This window comes from Schistocerca piceifrons, chromosome 7 (assembly GCF_021461385.2).
Source record: "Schistocerca piceifrons isolate TAMUIC-IGC-003096 chromosome 7, iqSchPice1.1, whole genome shotgun sequence".
Taxonomy (NCBI): domain Eukaryota; kingdom Metazoa; phylum Arthropoda; class Insecta; order Orthoptera; family Acrididae; genus Schistocerca; species Schistocerca piceifrons.
Window position 1 is genome coordinate 410,042,986 of NC_060144.1, and position 15,502 is coordinate 410,058,487.

Consider the following 15,502-nt stretch of genomic DNA (forward strand, 5'->3'; position numbering starts at 1 on the left):
ACATTTTGGTACTTTTAGCTACATTTCATTCCCAACAATGTATGGTGTAAAACGGATCTAACAGTAAGCTACCCGCTACATAACTTTTTTACTACAAGATTTGTAAATCAAGTGCACAACGTTGACAAATAGCATCATTTCACAATGACTGTTAAGAAATATGGAAAGATAAATGATTCAATACCAAGCTAAGATGTTATACTACCACGTTTAAAAAAATCAGATTTTTTAGCCGTATACTTTCTTCAAAATCGGTTGGGAAGCGTTACGAAACTAAGAAATCACGCGAAACGAAAAGTAGACTTTTTCTTTTTTCACGACGTAAGTAACGCTTTTAAGGAAAAAGTTCATAAAACGATGTGGCGAAGTCTTATATACCTCTAAGAATTTTTAAAACATGAAAATCGCAGAAGTGGATTTTCCCCCATTTCGCCGTCCCGGCTCGGCGCGGCGCGCAATGTGAATGCACTACACGTCGGCCTGAGCTGGCTAGGCACGAGCCGAGCCAGTACGCGTCATCCCGGCCCGGCCTGGCCGGCAGTATGAACGCAGCCTAGGCTTCACGATGCTAGTGACCTGGTACTCAGTCCCCAACACTTCCTGCAACTGCTGGCCTACACCTCTGCCATGAGATCTACCTAACAGCAGAACCTTCTTCTTTCTCTTCGGCTTTGCAACTGTCCTAGCCATCATAACTGGTGAGGTCTGCTGCATACTTCCTGCATGTACAGCTACTAGAGATCCCTCTCAACTAGACTCTGGCAGTTGGTCATATCTATAGCAAACACCAATAATAAAACTACCTGAAAATCTCCTTCTCCTAGCAGATCTCTTGCCAACGGCCAGCTCCCACTCCCCAACACCCTTCTCCCTCCTCATCCTATCTAGCTCCTCCTGTGCGTTTTTCAACTGCACCTGAAGGGCACAGATCTTATGCTCCCGCTCCTCTATCAACTTACTCTTGCTACATAACCTGTAGTTCCAGGAGAGGATCTCACCAGAATGCCCACTGACTTCCCCACTACATTGTCTCCAGTGAAAATACTTCGAGCAAGTCTCACACCGCAATCCACTACTCACGAACCTACGCCAAAGCCCACACTTCTCACACATGGTAAAATTTTACAGCTATTGAAACAAGAAAACTACGTTCCGCTACTACAATAAGAAGATGTTAAAACCTGACGACAGTAATCACAAACTTACTCTACAAGGGAAGTAACTACTATTACTAACAGTATTAATCAACAACAAATGAGAATATAACAAAAGACTAACACAGAAAGTAAATCAAACGTCTAATGGCACAGTAACGAAACTGAAAACAGATCCCAAAATGATCTTCTGAAATTATTTCGCCAGAAAACACCAAGAACATCGGTTGAAGACTACTAAAGTTCCTAAATAAACCATTGTACACAAACAATTAATTAGTACTTAGCTTTCGATGCGCCGCTACAGCTGCAACTGGTCAGCGCGGAATGTAAACACGGGTAACAGGTTAAGTTGCTCGATACGAAACACTCACAAATATCAGGTCACAACACAAGAAAGGCAGAGGTGAATGAAGAAACCACTAATAAGTCAATTATATAGTAAATATTATCACAAAAACCGTTGAAATATGTATCTGAAACCTAAAAATATATAAAAACTTGGAGAGCAATCTCACACGCAGTCATGCACTTATGATGTCACACGTCTAGTCGGTACATCCCGTTTGCTAATGACGCATTAGCAAACATATTTTTGCATGCGTTGTAAATATGACAACCTTGTTGGTCAAATAAAATCGAATGACCCTTTCCTACGATTTTACTAACAGACAGTAGATTTGTGCTTAGCTGAGGCACATACAGAATATCCTCTACTTTGATTCTAGCTTTCTTGTTACCAGCGAGAACATCTACAAATGAAGATCCTATACCTTTTATCGGTAAGTTTTCATTATTTGCTGTTAAAACGTGAGAGCCTGTCAATGCTTCAACACTACTTTCATTACAAGGATATTTAGACATGTGCGCTGATACGTCTGAGTCTACGTACCATTCTGTCCGTGTATCTTTACCTGCAGCTGCTGTTGTGAGAAACGTCTGGTAGCTGGCAGTCTTGAGCTAAGTTTTTTCATCTTTTTTCTTCTTGCTCCGACAGTTTTAAGCCAGATGCCCGTACTTGTTGCAGTTATAGCACCTGGGACCCTTTTTGAATATTACATCGGTCTTTTTCTTGTTGACTTGCAGAGCAGCATTGCTAATCGATTGTTTATTACAAGCTTCATCGTTTATTTCTTGCAGTAATTAATTTTTTATGGAGTCTCCTGTGATCGGCACGTTTGAAGTTTCTAAGCTCCTAACCATACACTTATATTCGTCTGGTAATCCTGCAAGCAGAATACACCCAATACATTCTTCTTTAACTTCAAAATTCAAGCCATTTACTTTCTGTAACGAGGAAATTATCTTTGACACATATTCTTCTACTGACGAACAATTCTCCAGTCTGGTTGACATTAACGTTTTTAATAACCCTATACTTCTGATGAGACCAGAATCTTCGTAGACTTGCTTTAGCTTGTCCCACGCTTCTTTTGCTGTAGATGTATCTTTCAAGTGAACATATATCGACGGATGGACGGAGAGTATAATTTTGGCTCTTGCTGTACAAACTTTACTTGCATCCTGTACTTCGCCACTGACGCATACCCACAGTTGTTCATGTTCTAAAATGTTCGCATAGCGAACCGCCAGGTACTGTAGTTTTCTCTTTCTATCAGTTTTTTCTATCGTAGGCAATGAATTGATATTTCCTGGCACCATGATTTTAGCGATTACATCGTTCCAAATAACCGCGCCCTGCTGCTAATTTTCCCGAGCAGGTGATCTCGTAATTGTTTAGAATATTACGCCGATTTATAATTCTGGGCCCATAACCTGTTAGCAGAGTAATTTACGGGCGGTGTCTGATTGGAGCAATGGATTAATAAATTGTTCCATCATTAACTGCCCGTAAATTACTCTGCTAACAGAAGGTCACCTCAAATGGTTACATCTGTGGGAGTGTCACGGACATCATACAATGAAGGCTTTCACGACAGGAATACCTGCACGCCGAGTTAAAACATGTAAAGCAGGCTTTTGAGAAGAATGGGTATTCTAGGAAGGAAAAAAAAAAAATAGAGTTTTGCGACCGAATAACAGGAGGCCTAACGACAACGATAGGACACAGTGATGGAAGAACACGGTTTCTCTACCCTTCATCAAAAAAGTGACAGATCAAATCGGCAAGATTTTAAGGAAACATAACGTTCGACCGATTTTCAGACCAACTAAGAAAACAGGCCAAACACTTCGTTCCGTTAAGGATAAACGTCCCCCTCTGTCTGCAAGTGGTGTATACAAGATTCCATGTACATGTGGTAGGGTCTACAGGGTGTACATGTGGTAGGGTCACTACAAAGAGAAGTGTGAATACACGGTTGAAGGAACTTAAAAGTCTTTGCCGACCAGGGAAAACAGACAAGTCAGCTGTGGCGGAGCATGCTCTTCAGTCGGATGATCACATAGTGAAATTTTCGAGAAACCTTAGTTTTATGTACTATGACGAACTATTATCCACAGCTATATAGAGAATCCATCGAAATATATAAACATGGAGATAATTTTAACAGAAAAGAAGAAGCTATGAAACTCAGCGATATATGGACAGTGGCGCTACAGAATCGATGAGAAGTTTTTATCTTTGATGTACTATGATCGATAGTTATATTTTATCCTTGACAAGGTTTATCTCTGCTATCACGTGAAATCCAGACCACGCCAACTTTCCATGGTGTTTAGGCCGTTCTTCGACGTCCGACTGGTCAGTCGGCAATTCTCAGCACAACCAGGAGCACCTACGAAGATGTCAAACGTAGCTTTGGACAAAACATCAGGGACAGAAGCCACTTTTCACATTAATGGGAAAGTGAACAGGCATAATTGTCGAATGTGGGGTGCAAAGCATCCACACAAATGCATTGAATTTGAGCGTGATTACCAAAAGGTAAATGTTTTTTGTGCCTTGTCAAGTCGAAAACTGTACGAGCCATTCTTCATCGCCAAGAGCACTGTCACTGGATATGGCCATACAACCCGGAAGAATTCTCGGCAGCTGTCATGGAGATACTGAAAAAACTGAACCTGTGGACTCTTGAAGATGGATGTGAAGTTACATATATTACAATCTCCTACATGTCGCTTTCATAGACATTGCAAGGACAAGATTAGATTAGTTAAAGCACTGCACACATAGACGTTTAAGCAATCATTCTTCCCATATTCCATATGAGACTGAAACAGGCATAACCCAGACGTCAACACGGTAATCGAATTCTTGCCATTCCCACCCCAGCATTGCATCGTCAACTGCGGCCATCACTTTCCGCATTCTCTCCTGGACCTCTGCTAAATCACGTGTTAGATGCGGTACATACACCATATCTTGGTCCATCGATGAGTCAGCTCTGTGTTCAGGTACCCACAAACTTCACGATGAAAACTCGGTGGAAGATGAACGGAGAGTCCAACTGCATTTGCGGCATCAGCCATTGCTGCAACATGTCCAAGTAGGAATATCCAGTCGCTACATATGTCATTTTGAAGAGAAACCCGCTAAAAATTAAGCGTTGAACAATGCTATACCCATTCAGTTGTTCAAAACGCTTGTTTTTGCCGACGTCATTGAGCTTCTGCACTACCTCTAATTTGAATGGTTTCATAGACAGCTTCTGTCGCAGGACTTCCCACACTGTCATTGGAGCCATTTCGAGTTCACGGCATCATGACACACCGATTTCTTTGGATTCATTATGAATATCTCTCATACGTGCTCCACATTCACTTCACTCACACAGGGATGTCCACTTCTCTTTGCCGGGCACAAGCAAACCATCTTAACGAATTTCTTGTTCCAGTGGTAAATGGCCCTCCTTGTTGGTGGCTTCTTACCGCACTTGGCTCTAGACATCCATTGAACAGCCATGGCACACTTGTTTTTGTCGAACTCCAACACACAGAAAGCTTGCTCCGCACCTGAACTCGTCATGTTAGCGACTAGTGCTGACTATCGCACATTACCAAACTACGTTGTGGCGGTATACACGAAAAACAAAACTTCCAGGGTTTCTTTCCAAAATGACATACACTCCTGGAAATTGAAATAAGAACACCGTGAATTCATTGTCCCAGGAAGGGGAAACTTTATTGACACATTCCTGTGGTCAGATACATCACATGATCACACTGATAGAACCACAGGCCCATAGACACAGGCAACAGAGCATGCACAATGTCGGCACTAGTACAGTGTATATCCACCTTTCGCAGCAATGCAGGCTGCTATTCTCCCATGGAGACGATCGTAGAGATGCTGGATGTAGTCCTGTGGAACGGCTTGCCATGCCATTTCCACCTGGCGCCTCAGTTGGACCAGCGTTCGTGCTGGACATGCAGACCGCGTGAGACGACGCTTCATCCAGTCCCAAACATGCTCAATGGGGGACAGATCCGGAGATCTTGCTGGCCAGGGTAGTTGACTTACACCTTCTAGAGCACGTTGGGTGGCACGGGATACATGCGGACGTGCATTGTCCTGTTGGAACAGCAAGTTCCCTTGCCGGTCTAGGAATGGTAGAACGATGGGTTGGATGACGGTTTGGATGTACCGTGCACTATTCAGTGTCCCCTCGACGATCACCAGTGGTGTACGGCCAGTGTAGGAGATCGCTCCCCACACCATGATGCCGGGTGTTGGCCCTGTGTGCCTCGGTCGTATGCAGTCCTGATTGTGGCGCTCACCTGCACGGCGCCAAACACGCATACGACCATCATTGGCACCAAGGCAGAAGCGACTCTCATCGCTGAAGACGACATGTCTCCATTCGTCCCTCCATTCACGCCTGTCGCGACACCACTGGAGGCGGGCTGCATGATGTTGGGGCGTGAGCGGAAGACGGCCTAACGGTGTGCGGGACCGTAGCCCAGCTTCATGGAGACGGTTGCGAATGGTCCTCGCCGACACCCCAGGAGCAACAGTGTCTCTAATTTGCTGGGAAGTGGCGGTGCGGTCCCCTACGGCACTGCGTAGGATCCTACGGTCTTGGCGTGCATCCGTGCGTCGCTGCGGTCCGGTCCCAGGTCGACGGGCACGTGCACCTTCCGCCGACCACTGGCGACAACATCGATGTACCGTGGAGACCTCACGCCCCACGTGTTGAGCAATTCGGCGGTACGTCCACCCGGCCTCCCGCATGCCCACTATACGCCCTCGCTCAAAGTCCGTCAACTGCACATACGGTTCACGTCCACGCTGTCGGGGCATGCTACCAGTGTTAAAGACTGCGATGGAGCTCCGTACGCCACGGCAAACTGGCTGACACTGACGGCGGCGGTGCACAAATGCTGCGCAGCTAGCGCCATTCGACGGCCAACACCGCGGTTCCTGGTGTGTCCGCTGTGCCGTGCGTGTGATCATTGCTTGTACAGCCCTCTCGCAGTGTCCGGAGCAAGTATGGTGGGTCTGACACACCGGTGTCAATGTGTTCTGGTTTCCATTTCCAGGAGTGTATGTATAATATCTGTACAATGTTTGGTTCTTGTGCAATAAATAATTGAAAGTGTTCCCAGATTTTATGTACACCTTTATTCAAATTGATACTGTATTAAAATATTTTTGTAGGGTGGCAATACTTGAGTTCGATTTATGAAAACAATTTTTTTCTGAAGTGCTCAGTGGAATTTTGTAATGGTATATATATATATATATATATATATATATATATATATATATATATATATATATATATATAACTGTAAGAACCAGAGGTTGTACAGAGTTCCAGGGAGAGCATAAGGGAACAATTGACAGGAATGGGGGAAAGAAATACAGTAGAAGAAGAATGGGTAGCTTTGACGGATGAAGTAGTGAAGGCAGCAGAGGATCAAGTAGGTAAAAAGACGAGGGCTAGAAGAAATCCTTGGGTAACAGAAGAAATATTGAATTTAATTGACGAAAGGTGAAAATATAAAAATGCAGTAAATGAAGCAGGCAAAAAGGAGTACAAACTTCCCAGAAATGAGATCGACAGGAAGTGCAAAATGGCTAAGCGGGGATGGCTAGAGGACAAATGTAAGGATATAGAGGCTTATCTCACTAGGGGTAAGATAGATACTGCCTACAGGAAAATTAAAGAGACCTTTGGAGATAAGAGAACCACTTGCATGAATATCAAGAGCTCAGATGGAAACCTAGTTCTAAGCAAAGAAGGGAAAGCAGAAAGGTGGAAGGAGTATATAGAGGGTCTATACGAGGGCGATGTACTTGAGGACAATATTATGGAAATGGATGAGGATGTAGATGAAGATGAAATGGGAGATACGATACCGCGTGAAGAGTTTGACAGAGCACTGAAAGACCTGAGTCGAAACAAGGCCCCCGGAGTAGACAACATTCCATTGGAACTACTGACGGCCTTGGGAGAGCCAGTCCTGACAAAACTCTACCATCTGGTGAGCAAGATGTATGAAACAGGCGAAATACCCTCAGACTTCAAGAAGAATATAATAATTCCAACCCAAAGAAAGCAGGTGTTGACAGATGTAAAAATTACCGATCAATCAGTTTAATAAGCCACAGCTGCAAAATACTATCACGAATTCTTTACAGACGAATGGAAAAACTGGTAGAAGCCGACCTTGGGGAAGATCAGTTTGGATTCCGTAGAAATACTGGAACACGTGAGGCAGTACTGACCTTACGACTTATCTTAGAAGAAAGATTAAGGAAAGGCAAACCTACGTTTATAGCATTTGTAGACTTAGAGAAAGGTTTTCGCAATGTTGACTGGAATACTCTCTTTCAAATTCTCAACGTGGCAGGGGTAAAATACAGGGAGCGAAAGGCTATTTATAATTTGTAAAGAAACCACATGGCAGTTATAAGAGTCGAGGGACATGAAAGGGAAGCAGTTGTTGGGAAGGGAGTAAGACAGGGTTGTAGCCTCTCCCCGATGTTATTCAATCTGTATATTGAGCAAGCAGTAAAGGAAACAAAAGAAAAATTCGGAGTAGGTATTAAAATCCATGGAGAAGAAATAAAAACTTTGAGGTTTGCCGATGACATTGTAATTCTGTCAGAGACAGCAAAGGACTTGGAAGAGCAGTAGCAGTTGAATGGAATGGATAGCGTCTTGAAAGGAGGATATAAGATGAACATCAACAAAAGCAAAATGAGGATAATGGAATGTAGTCGAATTAAGTCGGGTTATGCTGAGGGGATTAGATTAGGAAATGAGACACTTAAAGTAGTAAAGGAGTTCTGTTATTTGGGGAGCAAAATAACTGATGATGGTCGAAGTAGAGAGGATATAAAATGTAGACTGGCAATGGCAAGGAAAGCGTTTCTGAAGAAGAGAAATTTGTTAATATCGAGTATAGATTTAAGTGTCAGGAAGTCATTTCTGAAAGTATTTGTATGGAGTGTAGCCATGTATGGAAGCGAAACATGGACGATAAATAGTTTGGACAAGAAGAGAATAGAAGCTTTCGAAATGTGGTGCTACAGAAGAATGCTGAAGATTAGATGGGTACATCAAATAACTAACGAGGAAGTATTGAATAGGATTGGGTAGAAGAGAAGTTTGTGGCACAACTTGACTAGAAGAAAGGATCCGTTGGTAGGACATGTTCTGAGGCATCAAGGGATCACCAATTTAGTATCGGAGGGCAGCGTGGAGGGTAAAAATCGTAGAGGGAGACCAAGAGATGAATACACTAAGCAGATTCAGAAGGATGTAGGTTGCAGTAGGTACTGGGAGATGAAGAAGCTTGCACAATATAGAGTAGCATGGAGAGTTGCATCAAACCAGTCTGAGGACTGAAGACCACAACAACAACATGTGTGTGTGTGTGTGTGTGTGTGTGTGTGTGTGTGTGTGTGTGTGTGTGTGTGCATTGTCTATCAGTGGCAGTTGGTATAACAATCACTGACAGATATCAATTATAAACTTATATATAAAAACTTTCTTAACATACATAATTTGTAGAAGAGTTTGTACAAGTCTGGTTTATTTGCAAATTAAGTTCTCAGTTTATGAGACTTTTGCACTGTATTGTGATGGAATAGTCCTATTTTATGTTTACGTTCTGAGTCAAGGTTTTTGAATAATCTCTAGGACTAGCTCACACAAGTTTTTTTTATTTCATTGTACAAATATTAACTTTGCTGAAAGAGCTTTTAGAACTATTAGTTACAATGTGATCTTATTTTTGTCACTAAGTGTTACATCTCTCAGCAATGTATCCAGGGACAAGGGAAAAAAAGCCTTAGCAGCTACTGTAATCTTTAATTATAACAAGAGCAAACCAAAAAAATATTTTTTAATGTTTGCATCACTTCATGTGTCAAACCTCGCAAATTTATGGTTGAAAAAAATTATGACAAATAAAACAATTTTGTGGTAGTTTCTGTGATTCACAAAGTGTGGAAATATTTTATTGTAGCGGTTTAAAAGGAAACTATGCCTTTTAATCAAACATGTCAACAACTTTGAAGGTCCAGTTGAATTTTTTTAATGAGTGTTACATTACAAGGGTTCTAAATTGATGAAGAACCCCTGGCAGGTGGTTCGGTCTGAAGAGACTCATGTGGTGGCTTCACAAGCTCATTTTCTTTTGGCCTTCCTCTTATCAGTGAATTCCAGAGCATTCCTATACAGAGACCAGCAGTAATCTGCAAGCATTGCTTCATTCAAATGGTCCTCATATCTTTTTTCATTTACAGTAATTTCCTGATCTGATCTTTCCCCATTTTCATCATTGACAGCTCCACACCAAGGAGGGAAAGTGTCTAGGTGGCAGTGGACAAAATGTACCTTACATTTAGGACATATTGGATCTGAGTTGATGGTGTTTTTACAGGAGTACTGCCACCAACTGAGAATGGTTATCGCCACTTTGGTTGCCTAAAATCCATGAATAGCTTTCTTGAAGGCTTCCCAAGCTTTTCTTCTTTCCCCCTCCAAATTCAATCAAATGCACGATTCTTTACAAGTTGACGAACTTGTGGCCCAACAAAAATACCTTCCTTAACTTTTGCAGTACTTACTGTGGGAAATTTGCCTCTTAAGTACTTAAAGGGTATGTTCTTCTTTGTTCATTATTTTGATGAAATTATTTATCAGCCCCAGCTTTATATGTAGGCATGGAGAATAATATCTTTTGGTTCCACAAGAGGCTCATAATTACAATTGTCTCGCTAAAATTAAGATTTCTTGCAGGCCAGTGTGCTTGAATATAATGTAATTATCTATCCCTAGTGCCTCACACACAAAAAAGCAGCAATACTAATTACTGCCTAGTTACATTCTTAAGAGAATAGCAGTGACCTTTAAATCGCTACATACTTTCCATTTATGTTTAGTGTATTTAATTGAATTGAGGAAGGCTTTCACATTTGCATGTGTCTCCTTCATTCCTTCATGTGAACTACATGATCAACATGAATAGGTTTGCCATTGTGAAGTAGACTACTACACTTTCAAACCCAGCAAACTTATCTTGGTGGATTCTATGAAAAGCCACCATTCTATAGGATCATGGTTCAAATTCAAAAATTTCATCCCACCATTAATACCACAGCAAACAACAACATTGTTTTTCTTCACAAAATAAGGAAGCAGATTCCTCTGACACTGACTGTAATGTGAGACCCTAACATCATGTTGGAAAAGATTCCATTGCTGTAATCTTGATCCTAAAAGCTCTGCTTTCTCCATTGATAAACAAAGGCATCAAGTGAGATTACTCAACTTCTGCTGACTCAGTCGGTGTGGTTTATCTTTTTCCTCAAAATCAGGGTTATGGGATGCATAAAGCTCCCTGGGTTCTTCTTCCATATGTCATTGTCTTTAGCTTGCAACTCGAAGTTGGAGGGTTGGGGGAGGGGGGCGGGGTAGTAGGAACTGTGGTTGGGGGGGGGGGGGGGTTAGTAGGAACTGATGAAGTATCTGAATGTGGAGTAGGTCGAATAGCAGATGGAAGATTCGAGACTGAATTGTTCTCCTTTCCTTCATTGATAATGCTGTCTTTGTATGTGGAATCAAGCTGAAATTGCAGTCATCTATATGTAGGCTCTCGTCTAACCACAGGTACAGCAAAAGCCATATCGTCTTTTTTTAACTTTCCGCTAACTCATAGTATAAGAGGACAACATTTGCAACTTATATGTGGAGCCCAGGACATACCCTAACCCCCTACATTCATACCAAAATAATACCAATATGCAGTCTTCACAAAAGGCGTCAGATTTCGTTTCTGTGATGAAAATGATATCTCACTGTAAGTGCAACAGAAGGTATTACTGAATTTGCTTATTTTCGTGGCATTTTAGGAAAGTTTACATCTTAAAAGACACAAAGCCAAGAAAATCTTCAGTAATTACAACCGAAACAAAATTACACTTGCAACAACAGTATGTATGTTTAGAGCCTACTGACAGTTGAAAAAGATTCTGTTTTTAATTTGACATGAGTTCCAGTTTCAAAAATTAAATTTTCTCCAAACAGAAAATGTAGACTGAAGAAAGAACTTGTTACTTTATTGCAAAAACAAGAGCTAAACAGTCATTTCTAGGTTTATTTAAGATTTCAACAAGTGAAAATACATAAGAAATAGATACCTTGAGCCAAAAATGTTTTAATTGTCTGCCAGTTTAGTAATGCAGCTATGATATTTTAAAATACTGTATTACTGATAAAGACAACAACTTTATTGCATACTACGTTTGTAATAGTTTATTAAGCCCTAAATTAGAGACAGTTTCGCGGAAACAAAACTACGTAAAATTATGAACAGATCGGTGTTTTTACACCTGTCCTCGAAACAAGTCAGAGCTAGAACAAATACGGTACTTGTGTAGGGTTACCAGATCAACTGGTTTATCGGGATTCCACCTACTTTCTAATGTCGTATTTCAGCCCACGGTTGCAAATTTATAAAACAGTAAAAAAAAAAAATCTGGCCTTTCTTCTTAAGTTCTTCTCTGATATCGGGTGTCATCTGGTAAACAGAAATTGATGCTGGGTGTACCGTACGTTGGGAGAGATAAAAGCAGGTTGGGAACACTTCGGGCGATCGATCGTCGACTGTTCGGGCACGGCGATTTTCAGCTTCGCTACGGTAGAATAGCGTACCGTGCGTCGCCGTATATCGTGTCGGCCATGGTTGTGGCGTCGTCATTGATACTAGGTGTTGTGATTGTAGAGAACGTTTCGAATATGCCTAAAGATTAACGAAGTAAATTGCATAAAGAATGCTTCTAAGCGTACAGCTCAAACCGGAAACCAGATCAATATTTTTAGAGAAAACTACATCTGGTAGATGATATGATGTCATCGTTCTGGAGATGAATATTAAGAACTTTCGAAAATTGTGCAATACTCTTTTGCAGTTCCGCCCACAATGCAGCTGTGGAACGGATATTTTCCTTATTAAATATATATTTTACTGATAAAAAATACAGACGTTCTGTACAATGTGTAAAGAATTTGTTGATCGTCTGTAATAACTATTATAGTTATCTTGTTCTCAATATGATGCTAACATCAAATCCCAGAAAGAGTTAAGAAGCCATTATTATTTATTATTATGTTATTGTGGTCTTCAGTCCTGAGACTGGTTTGATGCAGCACTCCATGCTACTCTATCCTGTGCAAGCTTCTTCATCTCCCAGTACCTACTGCAACCTACATCCTTCTGAATCTGCTTAGTGTATTGATCTCTTGGTCTCCCTCTACGATTTTTACCCTCCACGCTGCCCTCCAATGCTAAATTTGTGATCCCTTGATGCCTCAAAACATGTCCTATCAACCGATCCCTTCTTCTAGTCAAGTTGTGCCACAAACTTCTCTTCTCCCCAATCCTATTCAATACCTCCTCATTAGTTATGTGATCTACCCACCTTATCTTCAGCATTCTTCTGTAGCACCACATTTCGAAAGCTTCTATTCTCTTCTTGTCCAAACTGGTTATCGTCCATGTTTCACTTCCATACATGGCTACACTCCATACAAATACTTTCAGAAACGACTTCCTGACACTTAAATCTATACTCGATGTAAACAAATTTCTCTTCTTCAGAAACGCTTTCCTTGCCATTGCCAGTCTACATTTTATATCCTCTCTACTTCGACCATCATCAGTTATTTTACTCCCTAAATAGCAAAACTCCTTTACTACTTTAAGTTTCTCATTTCCTAATCTAATCCCCTCAGCATCACCCGATTTAATTTGACTACATTCCATTATCCTCGTTTTGCTTTTGTTGATGTTCATCTTATATCCTCCTTTCAAGACACTATCAATTCCGTTCAACTGCTCTTCCAAGTCCTTTGCTGTTTCTGACAGAATTACAATGTCATCGGCGAACCTCAAAGTTTTTACTTATTCTCCATGAATTTTAATGAAGAGCCATTGTGGTTCACAAAAATTGTCTATAATACTCTCCGTTTTTTTTTCGTTTGGAAATGTGGCAACCCTATACTTGTGCAGGCAGAACACATACTCGTGTAGCCGTAACAACTTCACCTTAAGCGCTCCAAATTGTTCGTTTGTTCGAAATACTGCTTTATTTGCATCCTCCACAACTGATATTTATTTCTAACAGTTGATGGGAGCAAGGGGGCGGGGATAGTAAACAGGTAACTAGTTCGCACGTGGGAATCCCCTAACTCAACCTCACAATCCTGTAAGCCGGCGCTGGTTGGATAGTGGTAGCACGTGGCATGACGTCATGCGACGGCAAAGCTGACGAGGCATTCACTGTAGTTGATGATACGTGAGGCAAGAAGTACATGCTGACTATTTAATAACTCATCGTCTTGTATGCAGTGTTGCTGTTGATGTGAAGTATGAGGGCGTTTATCAAAGGCAAACAATCGACAGTTGGAAAATATGTGAAATGATTTAATGCTATGCTCAGAGCAGAAGATAGTTAAAGTGAGAATATTGTAGACTACGTTGGAGAAAAGTGAGTTATTTCAATGGCGTAAGCTGACGGTACAGGGAAGAGCGTGTCTTGTTGGGAAACATGTTTACTTGCATGCTAAGTGCCTTTCAGTAGCAGTTCACCTTGCGCCTCGTTATTTAGCGTTGAAAACGTTCAAGAGGCACGTGTATTAAAGAGCCGAACACTACGCCGTTGTTTATGGATACAGTACGTGAAGAATCTCCATGTACGTTGATTCTTTAATTATAAACTTTTGGAAACACTGGCGACGCGTTTCAGGTGATTCCCCTGGTGATACTCCGTGCAACGATGACGGACAAGGGAAATGCTGTGGTATATCCTCAGCAATGTGAGTAAAAAAATTGTCTAATTTCTTCTATGAACTTGATATGTTGTGTAATTCATGTGCTATTATCTATACGCTGCTGGTAATCAACTGCTTGACTTTGATTAACCTATTTCATCATTGCATTAGATCTCTTAGTTCCTCCTAGGTATATAGATGTAAATTTACGTTGTTAGCTTCAGACTGCGATAAGAGTTGTTCAGGAACTACTGACCGGGAGTTGTTCTCTGGTGTAGTGGTAGAGCGATGCGCCAGTGAGGCAAAGGTTGAAGGTTCGAGCCCGGCGGGATCCAATAATTTTTTTTCTTTCGCTTTTGTTTCTTTACCATGACTTTCACTTATGTAGATGTAAAATGCCGAATACCACCTAGGTTTGAAGTCCACATTAACCTACAATTAGGCTCAGCACTGCATAAATGGGGCGATGCCTGAAGAATTTATGTTCAAATGAAAACTTCAGCTTAGTAGCGTACCGGTACCCTTATCCATTAGATTAACATACTTAATGGTGTTCTATACATATCCTACAACCACATACCAGTGTAAAGTACGTGTAAGCTAGGCCTGTTAATCAGAAACCACTGAAAGACATCGAATTATTATTAAAGAAAGTGGGATGTTTGTTCCAAAGGTTAACCATCGCAGCCACTTGAAAGTCAGCATGAAATGCCACAGGAGTAGACCACTTCTATTCCTTGTACAATCAAAAACCTCGTAAGAAAACATTGATGTAAAGATCTACGTACATGTGTTATGTAGATGTCAAGGGCGCCCATATCCGTGAGCAAAGCCCCTCCGCGCCCCATCCAATCCTTTAATTCTCAGGGAAAGCAAAAAAATACAATACAGTGTAGATAGGTGTTTTTCTTTCGAGAAAATGATTTAAAAGTCGGTATTATGCAGACTTTTAACATGGTCGAAACTGGAACTTTTTTAGGGCTATGTGCAAGTCAACATGCGTCTTCAAAATATTAAAAATACCCGATACTCCCAGGTCTGCCCCCCCCCCCCCCCCTACAGCAGACTATCGTTTGGACGCCCTTCCCAGATTTACAACTTTTCTTCCTGGGGGACGTTGTAAACAATATCTGGAATCAGCATCTTAGTTTAATGTAA

General features: G+C 41.3%; 1 protein-coding gene across 1 annotated transcript in view; it reads left to right on the plus strand.

Annotated features, from left to right (window-relative positions):
- Window positions 1-13,830: 13,830 nt before the first annotated feature.
- LOC124804747 (putative helicase MOV-10) overlaps window positions 13,831-15,502 on the plus strand; it is a 317,343-nt gene continuing 315,671 nt past the window's right edge. Inside the window, exon 1 of the mRNA XM_047265048.1 lies at window positions 13,831-14,389. Coding sequence (XP_047121004.1) covers window positions 14,350-14,389 — 40 coding nt within the window. The 5' untranslated portion in view covers window positions 13,831-14,349. The remainder of the gene's footprint in view (window positions 14,390-15,502) is intronic.